The sequence below is a fragment of the Taeniopygia guttata genome, chromosome 20 (genome assembly GCF_048771995.1).
Source record: "Taeniopygia guttata chromosome 20, bTaeGut7.mat, whole genome shotgun sequence".
Classification (NCBI taxonomy): domain Eukaryota; kingdom Metazoa; phylum Chordata; class Aves; order Passeriformes; family Estrildidae; genus Taeniopygia; species Taeniopygia guttata.
In genome coordinates, this window is record NC_133045.1 from 502,303 (window position 1) to 529,539 (window position 27,237).

A 27,237-nucleotide genomic window follows, 5' to 3' on the forward strand; every position below is an offset into this window, starting at 1 on the left:
TTTCATTCTTATCTGTAATTTTTTATCACTCTCAAAACACAAAGAACAATTCATAAACATATATTTCTAAAACATGCTAGGAAAGCATGTTATCATGCTTAATCCAGAAAATATGCATGGTCCAAGGACCAAAAAGAGTACATACAACACCGCTAAAATGTATTAATGAATATGGTAGTTTAAAAAATATTGTGATGAAATATAAGGTGCCAGCACTACAATATTAAAACTGCTAAAGCTAGTAATTTCTAATAGAACAACCAAGGATTAGGTTTGCATTACAAACAACTAAATCTGTCCTTAGTAACAAAAAATGCACAAGCTTCTGTAATACAATCCATCTTGTGAGATTCAGCTTCAGCTTTTACATGACACGGCTGATCCTCGAGGTAGACTCCATCCGACACTGAAGGTGAACATATTGTCTATGGGGTATACCACCTTCAGCAGCTAACACAGCATCCATCAGTCAACACAACTAATTTGAAAGCTCTTTGCTTATGCACTGAAAAAAGGCACGTTGCCATACAGGGTTTGGTTTCTTACTGGAAAGATCACCAAAGGTAAGAAAGGAGAAACACTAACACAAATTAATCTCATCAAACCCTTTTAAACAGATACTTCCCCCAAAATGTGCAGGGAATGGATTCCCATGTGAATCTCTAGTCAGACAGTACAGTCTGTGAGACAAAGAAAACTTCAGTGCAAGGCGTTCTTATCTTTCTTACCTCCAGACAAAATATACTGACTGAGCTGAGCAGACTCCTTGCAGCAACAGAAACTAAGGGATTATAGGCAAACCACGTAACAGCAAAGGTCTCATGACAAGGGGAAAAAAAAAACCCAAAGAAAAAACCCCCAAAGCCCCAGGCTGCCTTAAGACACTGCGCTGTTATCTGCTCTCCCCACCACCTCTACCACTCATGCTCCCACCAAACTGGTGCTGCCACCAAAGCTGACATATTCTGCCTATTCCCTCCCTCAGTCATTCAAGTTTTCTATCCTTGCTGAGAAAAAATTGCATGGAAAAAACGCAATGGAGGGGACAGTAAAGTGCATCATGATTGGATCATAAACTCTGGAACACAGAATAATCTTTTGAACTAATACACACACAAAACAAAAAGAGCACACACCAAAAACCAAGGAAAATAAGCCAAAAATACTCAATTTCAGAAAAAAATTGTTCTTAACTACACATAAAGCTTATCTGTGAAGGCACATAGTCACACTGAGGCATTATTTTCCTCTAGAGATCCAAGTGTCCTCCTATGTGAGAATTTCTTGCAGTACAAGGCATTTGAGAGGCAAAACCCAGATGATGTTGCAGGATACCCACCTCAAACAGAACATATTGGCAACATTGTGGTGCAAACACAACAGTGACTTGGGACGAATTACACCGAGAAGCAAACTCTTGCCAGAATTCACTGGCCTGGGAGTAAAATGCTGATTTAATTTTCTCATTATAAAATACATTTGAGTAAACTATGTTTTAGCATAAATTTCTGTGTGTCAATAGAAACACAGTGGGTGTTTGATCAGCCTGCTTTCTCCATGATAAAAACTAGTTTTATTTTTGGCTTCTTAGATTTTGTGGTCTGAAAGGGTAATTCTCCAGTCAAATTGCAAGTGTCAGAAAACAGAAGTGCAGCATAATTTGCTCAAGACTGTACAGGAAAATGCATTTTAATCTATATCTAGTACATGGATAACAATGTTTTCTCAGTGCTGAGTCCATTTAATGCTTTTGAGGTCAATTCCATCCTGCACCATTTCCCAGAGAGGGCTGTAAAGAAAAGGAGAAAACTGATGCACAGGACATCATCAACAACAATTAAACAGGTTTTATCAATGACACAAGGAATTAGGAGATATCTATCTTCATGTCTTGCCCTTCTGGAAGTCAGTGAGCATCAGGTGATCAGCCCTCAACTGTGTTCTCAACCAAAAATACAAGAGATGAGAGGGCAGATGCTCCACTTCATTTCCTGCTCCCACTTTCAGCATAAAGCACTGGTGTCTCTGAGACTAAACCCTAGCATTCTCCTGTCCAGATTAGTCACCAGTCTTTCAGTTTCACCAGAATAAAACAACTTATTAGTACATTAACTCAGTAATACCATCTCTTGCTTAAAATGTACTGCCCTATGTACCTACCCTACTCATATTCTTTCTCTGACAAAGGCAGTATCTGGGAAAAGGTTTGGTGTCAGATTTGTTTCCTTAGAAATGTGTCACTAATGTTAAAATCAGGTTCCTACCCACCTAGGGGACACTGTTGCTGATATAGAGAAACATCACCAGATTCTTGAAGCAAACTATTATTTTCAACTAAATAAATCCAATTCTTCCCATGATTACCATACCTAAGAAGTCTTTGTGTTCAATGAGACAATATCTCACCTCATTTCCCTCAGCCTCTTCACGTGCTGTATGCACTTCTGCACTGTATAATCCACTTCTTCTTCTGTAGTGAAACGACCAATGCCAAATCTAAACCAAAAGAAAATAATTAAGGAACTGAATAACAAGCATATGAAGGGGGTGGAAAAAATCTACCATTTATCTTTATCGGGAAAGAAAAATATTTGGAAGCATAAGGGCAGACCACACCACACACCTAATAGATGAGTGAGCCAAGTCTTCATCTGCTCCAATTGCCCGCAAAACATAGGAAGGCTCCAGAGAAGCTGATGTGCAAGCACTGGAAAAGGGTAGGCAGGGAAATGTCAGACTTTTGCTTAATCTCCTTCAACAAAGAACAGGTCACTTACCTCTTTACAACACCATGTATCAACTTCCCCAGCCTCCTAGAAACCACAAGCAAGTAAAGTGATATTTCTGCTACAGAAGAAAAAAGAATACAAGAAGCAGGCATTATTGAGAAATGAGAGTAATAAATTAGGAATATATATATTCCTAATATAAGGAAAGGAGAGAGAATACAGGTAATATACAAGAATAAACACAATGCCACACAGAGGCAGCAGGAATGCAGATTAAGAGGTAGTTGAAGTAGAGGCTGTGAAAAAAAGACAAAGACAGAAGCTGTCCAGAGAAGACAACACACCAGGAACATTAAAGGAAAAAAAAGAAAAAACTTCACAAGCTGCTGTTTGGCAGCAGAACAAATAAATGAAAAACAGTGCATAGAGGGATCCAGAGCAAGATGACTGTAGTTGTCAATAGAGAGAGTATAGCAGTATACAGAACTGGTTAAATGCTGTGACTCAAGTTTTTACAGGTAGCAACGTGCAGTACCAATTGGAGAGCTGTAAACAGCTCCCCAGTGCACAAAGTACACTCAAAAGAGATCTTCACATTACAGAAGTGTTTGGCTTCAGGGACAGTCATGTGGAGACTTGCTCGTCCTGCTCATAGTGCCAGCTAGTTTCTAATTAGGATATACTGACAGCTTTGTTCTCAAAGGTGAGAGAAGGAAAGGAGGGGCACCTTTATACTCCATTCATTTAATCATGAACATCAGGTTTGTCTTGGTAACTGAAAACTCGTCACTCCTGTAGTCAGGAGAGCTCCATAAAAACACATGCAATTTTCTTTCTCGCTTTTGCATTTAACACAGGAACTACGAGCTGATTTAATTCAGATACGTGCCCAGCTTCACTAACTGCAGTAAAAATCTGCCAAAGGACAGAAGCTGTTCAAACCTCAGTGGCCTTTGGAATGAAAGTGTCACCAGTAGATGCTATGGCTACTCAAATAACCAGCTTGCAAGGCTAGTAGGTAGGAATTTCTGGGTTGGTTTTTGGGGTTTTGTGGGGGGTCTTTCTGTTAGGATATTTTTGGTTGGTTTTTGTTTAGTTTTGTTTGTTGTTTTTTATTTCCAGGATAAATAAATTTGACCTTCAGTTGAAATGTGTCACTTAAACACCACTGTAGAATGTAATCAGTGCCAGGCTGACTCACTAATTGAATATGCGAATACAGGGCACAGAGGAAACTACTACTTAGCTTTTACCTTCATTAGCAGATGCTATTTTCTCTCAAAAATACACTGCTATCCTTCCCATACATTGCACATACCTTCCTGAAGACAGAGCCACATCTTTCAGAGCCATCAGAAGACTCTCGCCTTCCACATATGCAAAAGATAAATTGATACATCCTACATACAAATAAATGAAATAGAAAAAAGAATCCATCAACTGAAATTTCAGGCAAATTGTTCCCCTGCAGGGCAGGATTTGCATCATGTCCTCAAGTGCATTAGTCAGCCATGGCCATTAACACCAAGGAGCCAGACAGTACTAACAGGCTGAGAATTTTGCTTGAGTTACCTGGATAGCGATGCTCTTGATCTCCATTCATCACCACATCAGGAACTTCACTCATTATTTTTGTAACCAGTCGTTCTGCCAATTGTGAGATTCGCTTATGGTCATACTAACAGAAAAACCAGGAAAGACACAAATAACAAACAGTGTACAGTCAGACCTCACTCAAACTGCATTGTATCACCTGCAGATAATTCTGCTGCAAGCACAATTAATTAACTGGGTTTGGCCAGACACGGGAATGAACACAGCTGAAACTTAAACTGTCAAACTTTGCCTGCTCTAGACACTGTTTTAAAAGAGAATAACCCTTCGGCTCCTAGCTAGCTCAGTCTTGACAAATATTTCAAACTGTTCAGAAAGATCTACCTACACAAGCTGTCAAACTGACTTTCATAGCAGCACTGAGTTCTTTGGGTTTAAAGACAAGTTAGACAGTGCAGAAGACAATGCATTTTGCATACAAGAAAGGGCACCTATTACAACAAGTGCCTCTTCTTTCTCAGGAACTCTCTAACTGTACCACAGAAAGACATGGACTTGCAAATGACATGAATTCAACTTTTACAATAAGTAACCTGCATGGTGAGAACTGCCCAAGTGCAGTGTCTTGTTCTAGGCTGAAAAATGAGGTCACTTATACCAAGAAAGTAGTAAGGTCTGGAATCAGCTTTGGCACACAGGACTGGCCACATGCACACATGCAATTCATACTTCTTTAACCTTGAAAAAGTTAAAAGAAAACCAGGCTAGCTCCAACACCAGTTGGTTTTAAAATGCCATAACTCTGCCAGGCAAGGAGAAGAATCCAGATCTGAGGTTTGTGCAGAATTCAGACTCTGCAGGCTCCCTACACTCAACTTCCATAACCACACAGTTCAAATGGTGGAATTCTGCCTATCTCCTGGAAAAAAGCCTGATCCTTAGGTGCAGATATCTGGCCTATGCATCCCATTGTCACTGTAAGTATATTTTATGTTATAGCTGTAAGGAAGGCATTGATGCCCACAAACCAGTGTAGCAGCATACAGAGGCTCAGACACCAGACCTAGCAAGTAAATTTTACTGTCCAAGCTAGGAAAAAAAAAAAGAAAATAAATTCTTAGTTGCAAAGTTGCAGTAAACTTGAACTTACACTTAATAGGTACAATACATATAACAGACTGGGAAGTCTTATTTTTTCAATACACATTACATAAACATGACAGTCATTTCAAAGATGTTGCTAATACACATATGCACAATGGAGAAGTAAATACAATACATAAAAGCCATATTTTACTAAAACTGTCAATTGTAGCCTTGCTGTAGAAAACTATGACTTCAAGAAAAAAGAAACTTTAGAACGAACTTACAATTACCCAAAAATATCCCTTAAATTCTCAAAATGTTCACTTAATGCTAAAACATGAGAATCAAATTTAATTCAGTTACAGGGATGCAAAAAGACCTAAGAAATCCAAGACTTAAATGGCACTGTTACACTATTTTCTGGAACCCAGGACAAATATCTTGTTGCACATACCTCCATCTCTTGCTGTGCCACTTCACATGCTGCCCCTAGTCCCACTGCTAGAGGTGTGGGCACAGTCCCAGACCGCAGTCCTCTCTCCTGGCCTCCCCCACTCTGCAGGGGCTCTAGCCTGACGCGTGGTCGACGGCGAACATAGAGAGCACCAACCCCTTGGAAGCAAGGAAGTTGTTTTATCATATGCCCAGAGTTTTGAAATTATGAACAGGGACTCTAAGCTTTGGTAACATTCCTTATTTCCAGAGCAAACACACATGTGGACACTTAACTGGAGAAAAATAAAGCAAACAAGTTCAGTATTATTTTCTAGGAAATTATGTTTGTCCCCAGTAACCATGCTGAGGCTTGCAGAACCAAATTTTCATGTCTCCAAGTGCCCTGGTACACTTAAGGAGTGACTGTCACCACAGGAAGGACAAATAGTGAAAATTTATGCCTGTCATCTGTCCAAAATCACTAGTTGAAAACTTAGTCCTTGTCCAGAGATAATGTCTTCAGATCTCAGCAGAACTCATAGAGAAAAAAAAAAAAACTTGTTGAAAAATAAGAATTTTGTCTTTTGTTTCCAAATAGCATATAGCATACAGCAAACCTGATTTCTGGCTCTCTTAATACCCACTGTCACAAACCAAATGGACATAATAGCTGGATTTTAAATATTTGTCAGTCAACCAGAAAATGCATAGCTGGATACTTAACCCCATTCTGCAAAGAAAATGCACAAATGGAGTTGGGGGAATGGAGCCACTAGAAGCAGAAAACAATCAAAAATCACCAGTCAGTTACCTTTTGGTCTCCTTTCAAATCACACTCTGGTCTAAACTTTGCCCTATAACCAAGTGATTTCATTTCAATAATTTGGGCATTAATTCTGCTTCACACCAAGCAGATGAGTCCGGAAAAACCTACTGCTGCAATGCTGCCACCATCATACAACACTGTTTCTTGCTTCAGTGAAGCCACCTCAACCCATCTAACATTGACGATCCACTCACCGCATCTCTATGGTGGCAGCAATGCCTGAGCTACCCTGAAGTCTGTCCAACACCATTCAGAACAGTTTCCTACAGCTCAAGTAAATGACACTATGGGTTTGACTTCACACATTGTGTAGTTACCTTAAGATAGGTATGGAAACAACAATTCCCTATAGAGCACTTCAGTGAGTACCTTTAGGCCCATAAATTTTATGGCCACTGATGCTCATTAGGTCAATTTTCATGTTGTTGACGTCCATAGGTATTTTACCAATCGCCTGTGCAGCATCCGTGTGGAAGAAAACCTTATGTGCACGGCAGATCTCACCTGTAATAAAAACACCAAACCAAAACCAGATTACCTTAACTAATTGCTATGATCCCAAAGATTCCAGCAATGGATCTAAAACATAATTGAATCTAAATCAACAGCAAGTTATTGAGGTATCTGAGGTGACAAAGGTAGAAATGGGGGCTGTGATATTTCTTTTACAGTGAAGCAGCTAAAGCTGAGCAGGGGCTGCTGTAGCTTGATGCCTTGGCACAGGTTTAGACAGGTAAGACTACAGCGAATTTTCAGTTGAGAAGTTCAGAAGTCTTCTACTGTTAAGAATTGAGATTATTTCCAAACACACAAGTTACAAGTTTAAGAAGAACTGGTTGCATGAAATATCAAAGTCTCCACACAGAAATGACTCCACAGTTGGAAAAATTTGGTTTTTCTTAGTTCTTTTTCTTTTCAATGTCCAATACAAACCAGACTTCCTTTCAAGTTTGTACTTGACATGTATTTTTATGTCATTCCCTCTATTTTCCAAGTTTTCCAACACTCAGCTTCAAAAACATTCTCAGAATTGTCACACACACTTATTACCAACACATGAAGTCAGTTGAGCCTGTAGCCAGGCTAAAATATATGAAAAAATAATGTATTGTTCATGGGCAGTAAATGTAACTATTATTTATTTGTGTCATCAAAAAAATCACAACACATCTTCCACAGAATCTGCACAGCTGCATCCGAGACCTCTCCTCTGCACAAGAGGTTCAACATGGTACTTCATAGGATAAGTAACCCCGTTGTGGTCCAGCAAGGTCAGGCCACAGGCAATACCAGGCCACAGGCCACACTGTCACAGGGCCTCAGGCTCCCTCTGCAAAGCCTCAGGCCTGTCCTGTTGGACCTGTTCAAGGTGTTATGAGAATATACCAGGGAAACTAGAGCTGGCAATCAGCTGTTTCTGGCATTTTAACATGGGACCATTACTATGGGATCTTGACAATATAAGCACAGGAGGAAAATAAGAATCCTTGGGCCTATAAGCAACTCACTGATGGTCAAATGCTTGCCAATGAAGAAACAGAACCAATCTTGAAAAACCTTGGCAAAAATGCTGCTTTGAGCTTAATGAAGAAAGAAATAAATGCAGCAGCTAAGCAAGAAAACCAGGTACACAACAAGATGCCTGCCACAGCCTGAGAAAACAATACCCTATGGAGCATGTACTCCAGAGCAGAGCCAAAGCCAAAATATTGTCTAAAAACTCAAACATCTTATGAAACGGTATCTTGAATATGAAGGTGTGCTGGTTTTGGCTGGGGTAGAGCTAACTTTCTTCAGAGTGGCTAGTATAGATCTGTATTTTGGATTTGTGATAAACACAGGGGTAATAATGGATGTTTCTGATATTGCTGACCAGGACTTGCACAGAGCCTAGGCTTCTTCTGCCCATCGTATGGCCATGCTGGCAAGAGGGCCAAGAGACTGGGAGGAGACACACTCAGGACAAGTGACTCAAACTTACCACAGGGATATTTCAGACAATATGATGTACACTTTCAGTAGCAAGTGGGAGGAAGAAAGTGCAAGGGGGAGACATTTGGAGTGATGCTGTTTGTCTTCCCAAGTCACCACTGCATGGGATGGGGCCCTGCTCTCCTGGATGTAGATGAACACTTGCCTGCCCATAGGAAGCAGTGTAGAATTCTTTGTTTTTTGCTTGTGTGCATGGGTTTTGCTTTCCATATTAAACTGTCTTTATCTCAATCCATGAGGTTTCTAGCTTTTACCATTCCAATTGTCTCCCTGATCTTGCTGTTGGGGGAGTGAGTGAATGGCTACAAGGTGCTTGGTTGCCAGCTGGGGTGAAACCAGGTCAGAAAGGGTATGTGTATATGTTTTGCTACTGTCACAGGAAACTATCAACAAATCATCTGGAATCCAGGGATCTGGAGGATCATCAGGGAAGCACCTGCTCACCCTGCTCACTCCAACAACCTTGGCTCTCCAGGGTCTCCCTTCATCTGTTCTGAGGTCCCTGTCATTCCACCTGCTGGCTCAGAGACTGGCTCACCCTCTCCCTACCTCCTGTTCCAGAAGTGTAGCTCTTCAGTGGGCTTTTGGCCTACAAAGCAATTGCTCATGACTATATACGACAATACTGGGGGAAGTATTGTCCAAGTGTGGTGCTCACCATCCTCTCCTACTCCAAATCCACATTTCTCCTCTTAAAACACTACATGTGCTCAGTAAGTCATTATAGTATATAAGCTCAATTTTGACCAGTTATTCTGTACAAGTTTTTCATCCATCATATAATCTAATGAATTGCAGCTGATCTATCCACAGCAATGATTGCTGCAATGCTCACCATAAAGGTACTGAATTTCATTCTCATTTCCCTTTTGAAATCAGTTTTTATTTGGGACAGCAGTATTATTTATTTATATTACATTTTTATTTCAAAATATTTATGTCATTATTTTTTCCTTATCTATGTTACACCTAATCATTTGCATCAGTACCATTTGCGGAGGAAAGCATTATCTAAAAAAAGCAGAAGCAATCCTAGCTGGCATGTAGAAGCCACAGTGTACTTACCAATGTCATGAATTGGCTGCTTTACTCCTATTTCATTATTTACAGTCATTACAGAAACCAAACTTGTATCGGGCTGGAATGCAGCCTCCAGCTCCTAGTCAAAGATTCAGAAGGACAAAAGTTGTGACTAACAGAGACGCAGGATTCCTAAGCACATCTTCAATTTACCAGCAACTCAACCACTAGTTCCTCATTTGCAACAAACACCTGGGTTTCTGACAAACAGCCCTGGAGAGAACACTAATTCACGTGAACATTAAATGCCCATGGGAAGAGGAGCAAATCAATTGTGTTTCTGCATGTCCTAACCCTTCAATGAACCTGGCACCCCACTTGATTAAATCAAATCTCAACAGGCTTTGCTATATCCTATAAATGTCTCTGAACTATTTTCTTTAATGAATTAACCACTCACAGAACAGCTTAAGCCTCTTCTAGCCAAGGTGAGATTGGCTGTAAAGGAACTGCTTTTTATACAAAAGTCACATCACACCTGCAGCAACATGCTCAGAAAACACAACTCATTACTGTGCCCACAGGCTGATCCCTCAGTCCCATCACACACACCACCGCTCTCCATGGCAGGTGAACGACTGGGAATAAAACTGTTGCTGCCCTGTGTTACAGGACATCAATGATGAACTAAAACCATACAACTTCTAAATTTTAGGACTGCAGACAGTACATACAGAAGGGCTGGCTCATGGACAGTCATAGGAAGTACTGTAATCACTGAAACAACAGCTCAGGTACTGGGCTCCTTATAGCGTACTCAACAGCTCCACCTGCACAGCAGCAGCTGAACAGTGGGAGAGGAGGTGGACGTTCTGGTTGAGAAAAAGTGTAGAACTTTAGACAGAACACAAAATCCTTCTCCAGATCTGACAGATTTGACTATGATTCTCATTCTACTTTGTGATATTTAGTATCCTTTCTTCTTTTTCATCCAGAGGACACAAGGTTTTGAGTATCAATTTGAAGCAAAAATCTCTTCTTTTTTGTTTCTTTCTGTCAGTAACAACTTACCTTCAGATCTATGAGCCCACTTTTTTTAACAGGTAGATATGTGATGTGAAAACCTTCTGTTTCCAGGGAACGACAAGAATCCAACACACACTTGTGCTCTGTTTGCGTAGTAATGATATGTTTTTTTCTGGATTTATAGAACCTTGCAACACCCTGTCAGGCACAGTCCATGAAAAAGAAATTAGCCACTGAAGAAAGCAGGCATTACACAGTATGATTGGAAATAAGAAATTACTACTTAGATATAGTTCATTTATATCTTCCCTGTTTGACCCAAGTTGTGAATCTAGAAGGTACTGACACATAATCCACACCTGCTTTTCAAAGCATCTTACTTCTCAAAAACTCTGTGAAAATGTTTATTGCTGTTAAGTGTAGAAGTCATTAACCAAAGCATTTTTTAAAAAATTTTTGCAGTGGAGTCATAAACACTGAAAGGCTGAACAACTACGTACTATGTACACAACCTAGTCTTCATCAGAAAAAAGTTTCTAATCCACGTGTCCACTATATTTCACAATAAAGATTTTAATTACATAAGCAGAAAGAATGTATTTAGTGCATTCGAGATAAACATCAAATATTTTACACTGCCTTCAAAATCATGTCCTGGGCACCAAAACATTCATCCACGAATTTCCTCCACATATGTAACAGACTGTCACAAAAAGTAAATCCAGAAATGAAAATATGTTATACTCCAACATATTAACATTTAAATTGTTGAGAGATGCATACAGTCCTTAAATACATAATTATAATAAATAAGAATCAGTATAACCTTTTTACCTTAATTGCCATATTATTGGATTCTGTTGCACCACTGGTAAATATAATTTCCCGTGAATCAGCTCCTATTAAATCTGCAACTTGCTGTTTAAAAAGAAATACAAATTTGACTTGTTAAGAAAACATACAATAAATTCACTACAGCAAAATGCATATGAAATGTTTCCAAGAATACTTCCTTGAGCTTCAAAGGATTACAGCTGGTACCTAACAAAGTTATGCTAGGAATAGTCTAAACATCTGAATTATAAAATACACAAGGAATCCACAGTCATTAGAAGTGTATTAAGCGTTAACCTGTTATAACACAGATAAAAGCTTAAGTGGACAAAAACCCATTATATGTTACTTCAAAAAAAATGACAAGCATCCTTGCTTAAGATTAGAAGAATGATAAGATATGTAGTCCAATGACTGCAGCAACATGCTAGTGACTTCAGGAAACCAATAGTACTGTGGCACTTAAAGTGTTGGTTTCTGCCATTTCAGTTACTCTAATCTCACTGTTGGAGCAAGTGCCGGCTTCTGCACCTGGGCCTGGAGAGCCCTGGGAGTCCAGACAGACTGGGGAACAAGAGGCTGGAGACCAGCACCACAGAAAGAGATCTGGAAGTTTGGACTGAGGGCAAGTGGAACATGAGCCAGTAGTGCCCCAGCAGCCCCAAGGGCCAGCCCTGTCCTGGGGGACATCAGGCCCAACACTGCCGGCCGAGCAAGAGGGTGACTGTCCTGCTCTGCTCTGCACTGGGGAGGCGTCACCTCGAGTCCTGGGGGCAGTCTGGGGCAAACCTATATCAGGATATGAAGTTATTAGAGACCATCCAGATGGCCATGAAATGGTTAAGGGCCTAGAGGAGAGTCTGTAAAACAAACAGCTGAGATCACTTGAATCTTTCAGTCTGAAGAAGAGGAAACTGAGGTCAGACCTCACTGGGGGCTGCACCTTCCTCATGAGGGGCATCAGAGAGGCAGCTCTCTGCTCCCTGTGACCAATGACAGAGCTTGAGGGAACAGATAGAGCTGTGCCAAGGAAGTGTAGGCTGGATATTAGGAAAAAAAGTTTATTACCCAGAAGGTGGTCAGGCACTGGAACAGGTTCCCCAAGGAAGTGGTTACAGCCTTAAGCCTGCCATAGTTCAAGGAGTGTTTGGACAATGCTCTCAGGTACATGGTGCGATTGCTGGGGCATCCTGTGCAGGCCAGGGTTGGAATTGATGATCCTTGTGGGTCCCTTCCAATTTCAAGTATTCTATGAGTCTATCTTTTCCTGCAATAAATCTACTGAAGTACAGCTAAGCAAAGAGGAAGCTGCTAAATCCAGCCCACAGTGAAGAGGGTTTTTTTCTCCCTTTTTCTGTTAGGTTCTTTTGACCCTGATTTTCCTCAGCAGCAAGAAAACCAACACAACTGTGGAGAGCCAAAGACTCACCTGCCTCGCTTTCTCCATGGCAGCCTCGCTCTCCCAGCCGTAGGCATGGGTCCTGGAGTGGGGGTTGCCATAGTAGGCTGTCAGGTATGGGAGCATGCTGTCCAGGACTCTGGGATCCTATGGAACACAAACCAGCCAGCCTTAGAAAAGGAGAAGTGAAACCATGTCTGCTCTCTCTGGACATGCCCCCTAGCCAACAGTATCAGCAGCACTTCTGTTGTAGTGTCTTGCTTTAGCTTAGGCCTGACCTTGAAAACTTGAGGCTATTACATGTTACATATTACATGTAACACAAGTATTCAGCAATTATGTTCTGTGCATGTAACCCTGATCTGCACCAAAGGTCAAAGAACAACATAATTTGAGAAAAAAGAATCACAGAGCAGTTTGGGTTGGAAAATACTTTAAAGCTTATCTTGTTCCACGTCCCTGCCACGGACAGGGACACACCTTCCACTAAGTCAGGTCGCTCCAAGTCCCATCCAACCTGGCCTTTCTTCTGAGCAGAAAAAATACAAGGTCTTCAAATGTTAACAAAAATATCAGATCAGTATTTTGGCTGAATTCACTTCCTGCTTCTCTCAACTGTCTCCACTCCCGCAGGGGTCGGTGCGAGCCCCTTAGTGGCTCCGCCACGCTGCCGCCCTGCAGCACTGCCCATCCAGGGGGCTGCCCCAGTGTAGCTACAGCCCTTCCGGAGGATGCCTGGACTGCCCTGTGGTGACAGGAACAGCCTGTGTCGCTACAGGCAGCGCCGAACGCCGCCTCTGACCCCCACGGCGGCCCGGGACGCACGCGACCGCTCGGGCAAGAGAACCAGGAGTGTGGGGACGCCCCTCCGCTTCCCATGCTCGGTACGGCTCTTACCAGCGGGGTAGTGGCCTGGACATCCATGTAAAGCGGCCGAGGAGCACCGCCGCCATCGCTTTTTCGCCCTGAGGGGAGAAGAGGGGGAAAGCTGCTGTCAGGGGCCGGCAGGAGCTGGGGAGCTGTCCCTTCCCGGACAGGGGATCTGCCCGACTGCGGCCTTACCCTTACCCGGACCCGGTCCCGGTCCCGGTCCCCCCGCTCGGAGCCGCCGCGGGGTTCGTTCGCCCCTCAGGGCCGCCAAGCGCCGCCACAGCAGCATAGCGCTCGACGGACAGAGCGCGGCCGTGCCCGCCTCCTCCGGTACGTCACGGCGACCGCCGGAAGCGGGGCCTCAGACAGACGGAGGCGAGGTGCGGCCTAGCGAGGTACGGGCGGGGCAGGGACCCGGGAACGGGAACAGGAACGGGAACGGGGGGCGGGGCGCTGGTGAGATGAAGCGTGCGCTGAGGACCCGGTTCGCCTACGAGAGCTCTTCCGCCTCGCAACGGCGATAGCCGCCGTTCCCGCGGAGGCCACGGCCTGAGCCTGTGCACTAAATCCTCAACCTCACCCCGGTCTCCGTAAGGGTGAGTTCACTGCCCGCTCCTCTGCCTCCGAGACCAGCGGCAGCCGGGATCGTCGGGCCAGCAGCGGAGGCTCCATCAGGTGCCGCGTGCACTGCTCCCTAGGGACTGAGAGCACACAGGGTGAGGTCCGAAACAGCCTCGGCAGCCACGGCGGCGCTCGCAAGAGCTTGTTGAGGGAAAACAAGGCCGTCGTCCCCTCCTTGTCCTTCCTACTTAACAGGCAAGGAAACAAGCCTGGGAGCCAGCACAACCTCCAGAGCTGCATGCACAAGAAGCTCTGAGCTGCACAGCCTGGCCTGCCAGCCCAGTTCGGTTATGGAAGTCTCTTAGATAAAGCAGTAAATCGATGTGGGTATTGTCCTTTCTTTTTTAGATGCCTGTGACCGTGGGCCCATATGGGCAGTCGCAGCCCAGCTGCTTTGACAGAATAAAGATGGGTTTCATGATGGGCTTTGCAGTGGGCATGGCTGCAGGAGCACTGTTCGGCACATTTTCCTGCCTCAGGTACGCCAAGGAAATGGCTTCCACAGACAAGTGGTAACAGGGTGATAGCCAGCGAGAAGGGTCATGTTATGGGGTTGGGAAGGGATTGGATCTGGTCCTGCGCCAGCCCCAAGAGTGGAACTTTGTGACTCAACTACTGCAGTAAGCCCCTGGCCTAAAATATGTGAGTCTGGTGCTGACAGGGCATCACCTCTAGGTAGCCTGTATGAAGGGAGGTCACAGTTTCACCTTTTCTTGCTTCTTGTAAGGGAGGTTCATTGGGAAGCTGAGGCTGTGGAGGATCACTTCCAGGAGGAACCAGATGAATTGTCTATGCAGATACATGTTCAGCCCTCTCCTGACCCTAAAGCTTTCTGGGGTGCTCTGTAGGCTCTCAGTGTCTGTATCGTGGTCCCTTTGTGTGTCCCGTGCCCTGTACAGAGGCAGTTACCAAACTGACCCCGAGTGTGAATGGCAGGAGTGTGGGTAGACCCATGGCTGGCATTGACACAGTCCCACTGTGCAATGGAGAGGGACAATATTCCATCTTCCCCGTAGGACTCAGCATGCTTACATGAAAAGAAGCTGTGTTTGTAGCTCCGTGTTTGCTCTGGTACTGCTGACTGGCTTTGCACATCATCTATGACAAAGAATCACTGAAGTCAGCTCTTTCATACTTTGCAGAACTCTTGCTGTTTGATGTTTTTTACCTGTGATTAAACATGGGAGATGATTTGATAATGAGGTGAAGGAGGAAAAGGCACAAATCTTAATCCAATGGGAGTTTGAAGTTTTCTAATCTCTCTCAGTTCCCAGAGGGCAAGCAGCATGATGCTGGCAGAAAATACATATTAAGGGCATTTAGAAGAACCAGTGACAGTGGTTCTGTCATACTTGAATGACACAGCTACAGTACTTCTGCTGCTCCATTTTTGAGGGAAAATCTCAAGTTTTAAGAATGAAGTGCATGAAATTCCTTAGACCCTAAAGTCACTGCAGTGTTTAAAAGTCAAATATTACAAAAGCTTCTTGAGACAGAACAATTCTTTTTGTTTTAGTCTGACCTCCAGTAAGGGAAAAATTGAGAACAGAAACACCTTTTCAAGTTTCTAGGCCTTTCAGGTGTCTCATACTAAAAACAGAGTAAGTTGTAAGTAGAAAGTTAATTTTAAATTTGTGATATTAAAAATACTGCCACTGCAGCTAGAGAGGATGGCAGTACAACAGCTCAGACAACTCTTTCTGTACTCTGGCAAGCGAAATACTTGGACAGCATTTTTTTTACTGTATTATGGTATTTGGGAGACCAGGATGCACAGCTGTTCCTGCTAAAAGTATGGCAGGAAGGTTTTATTGCAGGAAAAAATAGACATGGGCCACGTGAGTTGAGGGCCACCCAAGAGCCCCTGCAGTAGCCCAGGGCACTGCAGCCAGTCTTTGAGGGGGCAGCTGTACAATTGCACAGATTTAGACTGAAGAAGTGTTCCATTTGCAACCATTAGCTGATTGTCTCAGATGTTTTCTGCTGCATGTCTGTGACCTGTCAGATTTCATCTTTTATATAATCCCTGTGATTTTCTTTATCACAGGATTGGCATGAGAGGACGAGAGCTGATGGGTGGAGTTGGCAAAACAATGATGCAAAGCGGTGGGACATTTGGAACATTCATGGCCATTGGTATGGGAATACGCTGCTAATCTGGAGTTTGGGATTTATCTCAGAGTCCCCCCACCCAGCCATTCCTCTATTGTACAATAATAAAATCTTTAGATACTTGGAAGTGAGAGCTCTTAATGAAACAATAGTCCTACCCTCTGTGCTCTGCTGATTGTAAGCATGCTTTTTACAAAATTTCTACTTTCTTCCCATCATTTTCTCCCAAAACAATGAGAATTAGTAATAATTTTTATTACATTTAAGTTCCTGTTTTACAGATATAAGTACACCACACAAGTTTCTCCCTTTGGTACATGGGCAGCTCACATTGCCAATGTGGATGTGGAGCTGCTGTTCCTTCATATGTTCCTGAGTCTAGGAAAGTTAGATGATGTGTACCTTCAGATGAATTACCAAATTTCTGCCCTCTTGAAAATATAGGTGGGTTGAAGCTGGTCCATTTCTGAGTTCCAAGTGTCATGGGGCAGATGCTCTCAACAGATGAAGGGACCCCAGGATTCAGGCAGCTCCCATAAGAGCTGTGCTCCCAGAAACAAAGCCTTTTATTTAATTCAAGGTGGCCAGGACTAACCTAGGAAATCCCTCCTGATTCTCAGCAGCGCAAGAAGCACTGCCTACACCTGACATAGGAAAGGGTGTTGTAGTCTTCCATTACTTGCCTTTTGAAATAAGGCCTCTTTTTGCTCCTCCTTTAGTTCTGTGTAAGGAAGACTTTGAGCAACAGCACTACCTCAACTAGCACCTGTACAACCTAGACCTGGTACAAGTGCCTTTTCCCCAGTTTTTAAGGCAGAAACAAATTCACCACATAAAGCCTGTTCTCATATGAAGCATACCTAGAGAGCCAGCTCTGCTTCTTCAATTGTGTTACTATTCCCAGGATCCTGCTGTATTCCCAGGCCCTCTCCACCTCTGCCTTTTGCTTGCTTGCAGTTCTTTGATTAAGGACAGGCCCTTGCCCCACTGCAGCTCAAGGACAACTACAGCCCCAAAGGCTGCAGAGCAGGTCCTCCCCCCACAATACTACAGGAATTGCTGCCTGCCCCACCTCTACCCACTCCCAAGGAATGTTCTGTTCTCCCTACTTTCTCTCCCTTGGTCTTTTCTTAGTGGTTAAGAAGGCCAGGAAGATGGAACAGGGGTAGAAAAGGCAAAGCACAGGGGCAAGTTCCCTCTAGAAACCAGATTTAAAGCAAACAAAACTGACTCCTCCAGCCCCAGGACTCCCAACTGTTTGTGAAGGATGGGAGTGGAGGTGGGCAGGAGGAGTTTGTTTCTGGAACAAACTCTAAGCATGCCTGAGGAGGGTAAGAGTTGTGCCAGATCCTCAGCAACCATGGCCACACTGCACAGAGGGCTGGGAACAGCTTCTGCATGTACTCTCTGAGCACATGATATCCCATGGCGTACCAGCATACTGGGCACTGCACAGCATCTGTGACTCACCTCCAGGCCTAAGCACACACTGCCTAAAGTCAGAGTGGAAGAGCAGAGAATCGAGCTTCATGAAGGCCTTTTTAAGAGAATTTTATTTGAGTGGTTCTTACAAAGATTGTTGCAATATGAAAGTCTTTGATAGAAATATCAAGCTGTCTTGTCAAACACACTGAAGTAACCCAAAAATATATTTCAGAGCTCACAGAGCTTAAAAAGAGCAAAGATTATATGCAACCAGAACAAAACACATTTCTGTATTTCCTACCCATTTTCAGACTTGGCTGAAATCCTCCAGCTCTGCCCCACTGCACACGTGGAAACTCATCTGGAAATGCAGAGATGTTTTGTTTGGAAACTTAGACACACCTCACAGTATTTACAAAGAAACTTTTACAGATACAATAATCAAAAGTTACTGTCAAGAAATAAAACCCTTCAATCCTCCTATTACCAATTCAGCACAAAGCAAGCTGAGTAGCTGTCTGCAGTCAGCATTCAGTAGCTTTTTGGATTTTCAATTTATACAAAACCACTAAATATGTCCCTTCATCCAGTCTCTCTCAGATACTACCCTTGAGCAGATCACCCACATTTAGTGAAATGTAAAATGTCTTTGCTGCATTAAAAGAAAGGCTCATGAAACATTAAAAATGTCATTGTGTCCCATCTGCCTTTTACAGAGTACTTGTTATCTATGAGCTATTTCTCAGTTCCTACGGATCACCTTTGTCAATGTACAAGAATTACAAGGCAGAACAAGAAGTCAACAGCTTTGTATACAGTGGAAATGCTAGTTAGGGAGAATGCACACACTGCATTTCTGCTTACTTCATTTTATTTTTAAAGATAGCAGGAAGTGTACACAAAATGACATTAAATCCTTTCCTTTAGTTTTATCTAAATAAAAGATAACTCAATCTTCCTCCAAAAAATACCTATGTACAAAACTGACTAAATTAATCTTCATCGTCGAACAGGAACCAGTAGTTGGGTTGCAGTCATAGAGTCTGGGAAAAGGCTGTGGTATGTTGGAAGAGGTACATACGCTGCTGTAATCATTTTACCTAATCACAAGAGGAGAAAAAGTAAACATCAGTGTCTGCTCATTTCTGTAAAGGATGACTAAATGTAGGCGTGTACATGGAACACTCACCTGCAAACCACCTCCCATGCAAAGCATTGACAGCTGCAATGGCAGCAGCGATGGAGGGACATTTGACATACACATTGCCCTGCAAGACAGAATAGTGTGGCCCATGAGAAGTCAGAGACGCTTCCCCAGTGATGTTCCTCAGCCACCCCTGGACCTGGCTGTAACAGAGCCACACCTGCTCCACCAGGCACCCACTGGCATTAATCCATAACACAGAATGAGCACAAAAGAGGACAGTGGTACTGACAGGCTCTACTCCACTGTGGCAGTTACTGCAGCCTTCAATTTTTCTAAATAGGATTTTTCAAGATAGCCCAAACACACATTTGACCAGTAATCACTGAGCCATGGATGGCTTATCTGCTCCTGAGAGCCTTTTAGAAAGAGGATCTAAAAGCTCCTAATCATTAGCACCATGTGAAAGAGAAGAGCACAAAGGGGTCTAGTTTGCTCCCAAAGCAGTCCAGCTGCCACAGTCTATAAGCTACTAACCTCAACCACATATGCTTCACTCAACATGCAAGCTCACAGCCTGTATTCCTCAAGAACCAAGCACTCCCCATTCCCCCACATGGGAAGCAACACTTCAAGGGAGACGGATGCCATAAAAATTCTCCAATATAAACATAAGTATGTGTGTCTTTACTTGAACTGAGAAAAAGGGAAAATCCCATCCCCACAGGGCAGGAAGAGCCTGAGATGCTTCCCAAGGTGCATGACAGACTGATCTTTGAACTTCACCAGAGACACCAGGAGTTTGCGATCTGCAGATCAAGCACTGAGCCTCCCTAATCAAGAGAACTACAACAGCCACATCAAACAACTCCAAGACACAGAGATGCCCACAGTAATGTGTGGCATTTTTCTGGCTGCCTGCTTAAAAACTGACCATCAGTAATACCCAAGAGGATCAATTCTAGCTGAAACAGATTTTTCAGGAAAATAGTAATTTAAAAATATACTCCGGCCTTTCTTTAGCAGCTTTAGTCAGCCTGCATTAACTCTTCCCACTGTAAGCTAACTCATTCCTTTCTTATGTGATGAACCTGAGCTTAGGAGCTGGTGTTTAAGGCACTAAGCAATCAACACACAGAGCTCTGCTCTCAGCCTCCCCCTGCAAAGGCACCTAAACGGCTTAAATGGCCAAATAAGGTGCAGGAACACAAAGCAGCACAGATAGATGTGGTACATGAGCCATGCACTCAGCTGGGACTACAACTGTTTAATCCACAACAAATCACAACCTCATAAGCCAACCCCTGACAGCCCTCAGCATGGAAGTCTGGGATAGAGCCCTGAAGGGGTCCAGAAGCTAAGCCTGGAAACAAGAATGGTACAATGGAAACTCTTATCAGGGGATATTTTATATCTCTGTCACTGCTGTGCTACTATGACAAAACAGATTTCATATTTTATGAAACATTAACTTATTACTTAGTATGTTACAGTTTCTTCTTTTAAATCCACCTGCTAATGTGAAACAGAATTTTGCAGCTCCATGGGGTTAGGACTATGTGAGGTATCTTGAGGGCTGGTGTAGTTTTGGGGGTGGTGGTTTTTTGGGGGGTTGTGCAGTGATTTTTTTTTTTGTGTTTAATTGTTGGGAGGGTTTTTTGGAGGTGGGAAGTGTTCTGGGTTGTTGGTTGCTTTCAATATTTTTCTGTCAAAGAACGCTTCATTTTCTCTAAATAACAAACACATTATGGGGAAGATTTCTGCCTCTCATCAGTCCAACAGTCCAAGATCACAGGTGTGATCTTGAAGATTACAAGATGCCAGGTAAGGTAGCACATTGTTTTATGTGCTAGACTGCAGCTCCTATCTAACCTCTCTGTAACCCACAAGAAAGGGTTTCAGGTGATACTGGGGCAGCTGCAAAGAAAGCAATGGTTGAGTACCAAGTGGATCACCAGGGCAGAACAGTCCCACCTAAGCACACCAACAGGAACATAGGTTTCAGCCTTATACCTTAGCATGGAACACAAGACACTCCTAGGATCTGATGGATAGAAATTAACCCAATTGTGAAACCATCTGAAAACTGACACTGAACTTTTGTTTGGGCTGTGAATTCTTTAAAAAAAAAGGTTCAAGAGAGTTAATCTATTTACAGACCTTGCAGAGTTTATACAGTCCAAGAGCTGAAATACAAGGACGAGGTAACCAGTCTACTGTTTATGTAAACAAGGTGAAGTCAATATATTCACCAGTTTAAGACGCAGGCATTAATATGGAATTCAGTCAGCAGCAGCAGTCTTTCTCTTCCCTCTTTTAACTCCATGCCCTCAGACTGCCCATTGCAAGGCTTTAATGTCATGAGTGACCACAACTATTTCTAAGCACGGGATGAGGCATACATTTACCTGTACATTGTAATTCTGTTGGAGAAAGGGCCTTTTCTGCTGAAGCCTGTGCTCTAGAAAGAGGAAACTGAAGTCACTGACTTGGGAGAAAGGCACAATTTAAGGGAAATGCCAAATGCCTGAACTGGTCACTAGTCTTCTACAGCAACTTCAGCTGGGTAAACCTGCAACAGCAGCACCAGAAAGCTGCTCATCCAAGTTACACGCAAAGGAACCACCTACATTCTGCATAAACTAAGAAATTTAGGTACAGTTTAGGAAAAGCCTCATATTTGTAATGCTCCCCCTAGAAAAAAGAGAAGAACAGAACTCCTAACATCTGCTCAGTGTGTCCCCCCCCAGAAGCAGGCATACCTGAGCTGAGTTTTTGTCAACGTAGATGTGGATAACTCCTCCATGTTTGTTACATTCCTCAATCACATCATCTTTAATTTCTGTGTCCCAGCCAGCTTCTTCTTCACTGTACAAGGGAAGGAAAGACAGGACAGAGGTATCATTCAGAAAAAATCCACCCCCAAAACCCATTAAACGCACTCCTGCAACATTCAGACTTCTTTCTTATATGTTAAAGTAACTGACAAATGCCAAACAGACAATGATAGATCACTTACGTTTGAGGATTAAACATGTTAGAAAGCTGGAAGCACTGTGTTGCAAGTGGTTGTACAGAAGCCGCTGCAGCCAGAACTATTGTAATGGGGAAAAAAACAAAAAAAACAAACAAAAACAAAAGACTAGCATATCTAAGAACCCCCTATGTACAGCTTTAATTCATTCAGCATCATAGAAACAGCTCTGACTAAACAGAAACTGAAGGCAGGAAAGCAAAACTCAGAACCAGACACTATTGATGATAGATATGTTTAAACTGATCAACACAAAAACCAGCACACTATAAAGCACAGTTGAACCTGAAAAGTGAAAATATAATCGTGTACATTGATTTTGGCAGATTTTCCATTTGAACATTAAAAGGCATGCATTTTCATTTGCATCTAAAATATCTGCCTGAATTGTATGCCAGCAGCACCTTTAATGCTTTGCCCCTCATGGAATCCCAGCAGCAGCTCAGGACAGCACCACTCCAGCTGACTGCACAGCAAAGGACAGACAACCTTGAGGAATTCTTAAAACCTGTTTTAAGCATGTTGAATTATGCTTCAGAAGTGTACCTGCACTTTCATTCCTTGAAAACACAGATTGAAGGAAACATTTGACAACTGAAATTGCTCTTTCCCTATAACTGTGAAATTATTGTCATTTATTGCTGCTCATCATGCTAGTACATTGTATTAAACACTGTCCAACAGGCTGCACTTCCACAGGCTTCAGGCTTCTGTCAATGGAGCTGCAATAACATCCCCCTTCCCCATATACTTCAAACATTAAGGGGTTGTGCAGTCAGATAAGGAGCAACTCAGAGGCAGTATACCCAAAAGTTCTGATTCTCAAATAACCCTTCTAAGGCAGGGAGAACACTCCTACCCAACCACAAATACCAGCCCACACATTTTCTTGGACTAGTGCATGGCTGGGGAATGCTACCAACACTGGAGAAAATGCTACCAAGAATTTTCAGTCAAAAAACCAATCACAGCATGATTCCCCAAAGACAACTAACAGAACACTGTTTCTCAGGTATAAGCAGAAGCAATTCCCCTACAGACACCTGAAATAAAATCTATGAATTACAAGTCATATGAAATGCTAGTTTACCTTCATTCTGCTGGGACAGTCTTGTTTGCAAATCTAAAGAAAAATACAGAGAAGTTAATTAGTATGCTTACTAGCATCACTGTATCATCACCTGCCAGCCATGTTGTTCAGCTTGTATTTCTGTGGTTAAGAGCTTATTCCAGTATCACTGTTCCTCTCTAGTTGTGAGTAGTTTCGCTAATTTCAGCTTCTCTGCTAGAGTATTCTGTATATGACAGATTCTGTGACAACAAAGTATTTTAAAGAGAAAAAATACCTTAAAAGGGCAGACATGACCATGTCCTTTAATTCAATGCATCATTTTCAACTTTCTTTTGCTATGATTGAGGTCTTTACAAGACATGTTTTACTCCATGAGAAAATAATTACAGCAATTCTGACACACATTAAGGTGCCTGTCAACACCAACATCTTTACTACCAGAAAGCAGTTAAGCAGACAGCTACCCAAACCTGACATTCTTAAAGCAGGTATCAAATTTCAAGTAGAGTAAGGCAATACTTAATCTGCTATGCTTTCATATAGATGGCATCATACACGTAACTTTGGTATTTTTCAAATTCAAAATTATTTCCAGTGTTCAGAACATGTAATTTGCCTAGAAAACATTATTTAATTGTCTAACAACATCTATTTGCTTGTTTAACAACATACACTTGTCCCAATTCAAAGTGATGGGAACAAACAAATGCAGACTTTCTAGCCATTTCCAACTGTATGACTTCAATACTTGACATCTTTGAACAGAAAACTTCAGAATCCAAGAACTGTAAGCATAAGCCCCTTCAATCATGGTTCCATTTAACAGATACTAGGTGTGAGAAGACTGAAGCAAACAATCACCTTAATTCACTCATTTAGAGAGTAGCAAGTAATGAGCACCAAGTAAGCTTCCAAGCTTACCTGGAAATATCTGAAGGCACCAGGTATCAACATACTTTCCCCCTTTCTAATAAAACCTCCTGCACAACACTGAAGAACCAACAGGAATAAATGTTTCTCTCTAGATTTTCCTCATGTGCCTTTCCAAGTGTTTTGCAAAGAACACTTACCAGGAACCACACTGAAAAACAAGGGCTGGAAGGAGTAAGCTCTGAAGGCTGAGCTGTAAAAAGAGCTGGCCATGTTTGGCGTGTTTTCCATCCAGATCTGAACCCACAAAGTCCTCAACTCCACAGAATGAGAAATATCACAATAGCAAACGCTGCCTTAGCCTGTAGTCTCAGCAGAAACTGCATGGTCTTGGCCAAATCTGTAACTAATTACCTAGTTAATTAATACTCAAGACTCTTTAGAAAACAAACACATTTTAAAGAAATCAGCAAATATCCAAAGTTTTAATTTAGATGAGGACAGACACTTTTCCTGCTGCAATTCCAATCCATCATGTCCAGCTGAACTTGTCTGCATGGGTCAACCTGGGGCTCTACAGGCAAATGCTCCGGAATTCCTGCACCTAACATGGTAAACCTGCAAGTACCATCAATGCAAATTCTGTCCAGGGCCAAGTAAGATCTGTTCTAAACACAGCAAAGTCAGCTACCACTATCTTGTGCAACAGTTTCTCAGATTAATTATCTACAACGTTTGGAACATAACCACTGCTCACCAGATCTTTTATCAACTGGATTCTCTTGTTGCTCTTGACTGAAAAACGGTCCTGTCCTCTCAGTTCTAAAATCACTCAGAATTAAGAAATTAATTGTCCCTCTTTACTGTCAATTCATGGTTCCCTAAACATAGTTTTAAACATTATGCAGCAACTAAAATTAATACATCTGTCCAATTCAGATCAAAGTTACTTTTTCAGTATATACTTATATAACACCTGTAAGAGCAGCAAGTTTAGCATGATGGGAATACATGTTTAGTGTACAGATAAAGCAGAAATACAGACATATCTATCAAAGCATTTTGTATCTTAAAATAAAGTTTATTTTGAAATCCTGATAGCTTTAAATAGGCCAAAGCCTGCCAAGCATTGCCCAGTGTCTTGAGTCATTACTTAGAACAGAGACCAGAGGTCCAGGATGATACCTATCCCTTCCTCTTTTGCAGCACACCATGTCAATTTTTGCCATAAACAGATAGCTCCTCCCACAAGTAAGGAAGGCTTTATCCCACAAAACATTAGAAGAATATTCTATAGGCTGATTATTTTAAATTTCCTATGTTCAGAAAGAGAACAGGGAGCACACAGTGGCAACTGTTCAGCTTCTAATTATTTTTCCTGCTGGATGGCCAAATTCTTAGGCATCTCCTAAAACTAATTCTTTACCTTCCCTACTTTAGTTTGATTGGCTCCCTCTTGAACACAGATTATCACAAGTGTTTGCGGATGTATACCTCAGATACTTTAGGCCTACTTGCCTCTAGGAACACAGCTAATATTTTAATGATATATCATGCTTCTGGCACTGATAAACTGAAGTATTTAGGTATTGTTTTCCTCCCTAGCCATTCTTCCATTGCTAAGCTCCCAGACTATGTGAGTGGAATTTGATTTAACCCTGAAGAGGTGAACAATATACAACACCCCAAGAATTTCTCGTTGACAGCACCTATGCATTTATTTACCTCATACCTACTGCTGACCATTTTCATTCATGTAAATATTACACAAGACCAGCCCAACATCCAAATTTTTGCTGTAACAATAGCCTCCAACTTTCCCAGCTTTCACTTGTAAAAAAATCATTTCTTTTCTGAGGCAGCTTCTTGACACACCTTGTACTTCCTATACTACTCCTCCAGTTTAATAACTACCAAATGACAAGTACAAAGATCAGCAAGAAGCTGCTCCTCCTCTGCCAAGGAAAGGCAATTTAATCAATGACGGTTGGTCTTTAAATACAGCTTCTAACAGTATACTATACTTTCATAATATTCTCCAGTTTATTCTTTTTAGTATGATTTCTGGAAGAGCAAAGCCTACTCAGTAATAGGACCAGAATCTGGCCATACCACATTCTTCTTCCTTCAAGTGTACTTCAAGTGTAATTTAGAGTCATATGTTTCAGCAATATACCATATCATGGACTTAAAATGTTTATGGACAATACCAGAGACGAGACCTCATGTTTCATACATGTATTCCATCACTCATTTCATGGGAGTTTTGCTCCTCTGAACTGTTTACATTAGCCTCTTACTTTTAGCTTTCTTTCTACCTTGGGAGTAATTTTCTTTTTTATTTTTGAACTACATATTCCTAGCTTACCTTCCTCAAATTCTAAACTTTATGACTAGTACCCCCACTACAAATTGAGGCAACTAAATACAGAGAAACATCTTGGGAGTAGTTTTTCATTCACTTGAGACCCACTTCTTTTTTTTTTTTTTTTTTTTTTTCAAGTGTTGATAAACCTTTACCTATTGCTTTAATGACTTTAACAATGTCTAACTCAATCTGACTATTGGCAGACAATTATCTTTTTATCTGTTTCCCAAAATAAAAATATTGTTTTATTATCAGTCATTTTTCCTATTCTTCATAGGCTGTGTGATCATCCCTTATTTCTTTTGAGGTAGCGGATCACCCACGTTTAGTGTGGAGCCCACACTAACAGAACTTCTTCTTTCTGTAGAATACAGATCCAACACAGCATTAGCAACGTGAAACAGAAGAAACTTTTCACATCCTGCCTATTCAAACACCCAAGTTACCCAGACCAGATGACTTAACTGCCTTGTTTCTTCAACCATCAGTTAGACCTGTTTGTGTATCCTTCCACTTAAATGTGAGCAACTCATGATCCCTCAAGTCAATGGTCATTTCTATTCTCATCCATAACATCTCCATTACTTACCAAACTGAGTTTAAAATAGCATCCCCTCTTCATGAGTCAGTGAGTGTTTGATGAAGAAATTTGTCGGATATCACATCCAGGAATATCTGGGCCCCACCATTATTACTAGCAATTCTTCTCCAATCTGTATCGGGGAAGTTAAAGTCTCCCACAATGACATAATTCCTGGTAGTAATTTTCTCTAACAAGAGTAAAGAGATCTTTAATCCATAACCAAATCTCACTCTGGGG

The 27,237-nt window shown here is 42.1% G+C and overlaps 3 protein-coding genes across 15 annotated transcripts in view; 1 reads left to right on the forward strand and 2 right to left on the reverse strand.

Moving 5' to 3' along the window:
- Positions 1-14,129, reverse strand: NFS1 (NFS1 cysteine desulfurase). 4 transcript variants are annotated; one of them, XM_002191896.5, is made up of 13 exons: positions 13,970-14,129; positions 13,799-13,866; positions 12,932-13,048; positions 11,503-11,586; positions 10,714-10,866; positions 9,688-9,781; positions 7,000-7,134; positions 5,824-5,981; positions 4,302-4,407; positions 4,048-4,129; positions 2,624-2,707; positions 2,407-2,496; positions 1-1,789 (listed from the first exon to the last, which is right to left on the reverse strand). In XM_002191896.5, the coding sequence occupies exons 1-13, from the start codon at positions 14,058-14,060 to the stop codon at positions 1,726-1,728; spliced, it is 1,326 nt and encodes a 441-aa protein (XP_002191932.1). In that variant the 5' UTR covers positions 14,061-14,129; the 3' UTR covers positions 1-1,725. The 4 variants fall into 4 exon arrangements, with proteins under 4 accessions (XP_002191932.1, XP_012425604.1, XP_072773305.1 ...); XM_012570150.4 differs by having other exon boundaries at positions 13,964-14,098; XM_072917204.1 differs by lacking the exon at positions 4,048-4,129.
- Positions 14,023-16,659, forward strand: ROMO1 (reactive oxygen species modulator 1). Of its 4 annotated transcripts, none has more exons than XM_072916880.1 (3): positions 14,023-14,151; positions 14,741-14,871; positions 16,440-16,631. In XM_072916880.1, the coding sequence occupies exons 2-3, from the start codon at positions 14,741-14,743 to the stop codon at positions 16,546-16,548; spliced, it is 240 nt and encodes a 79-aa protein (XP_072772981.1). In that variant the 5' UTR covers positions 14,023-14,151; the 3' UTR covers positions 16,549-16,631.
- A 1,380-nt stretch (positions 16,660-18,039) lies between these two features.
- Positions 18,040-27,237, reverse strand: part of RBM39 (RNA binding motif protein 39) — a 30,793-nt gene continuing 21,595 nt past the window's right edge. For 4 of the 7 annotated variants that reach the window (XM_012570151.4, XM_002192200.7, XM_072917202.1 and 1 more), the window contains 5 exons: positions 23,198-23,230; positions 22,093-22,168; positions 21,836-21,941; positions 19,119-19,197; positions 18,040-19,029 (listed from right to left, as the gene is read on the reverse strand). In XM_012570151.4, the coding sequence (XP_012425605.1) occupies positions 18,929-19,029; positions 19,119-19,197; positions 21,836-21,941; positions 22,093-22,168; positions 23,198-23,230 (395 nt within the window). In that variant the 3' untranslated portion in view covers positions 18,040-18,928. Of the gene's footprint in view, positions 19,030-19,118; positions 19,198-21,481; positions 21,535-21,835; positions 21,942-22,092; positions 22,169-23,197; positions 23,231-23,400; positions 27,131-27,237 lie in introns of those variants that run through there. The other 3 variants (XM_030288845.4, XR_012051600.1, XM_030288852.4) reach the window with 3 other exon arrangements.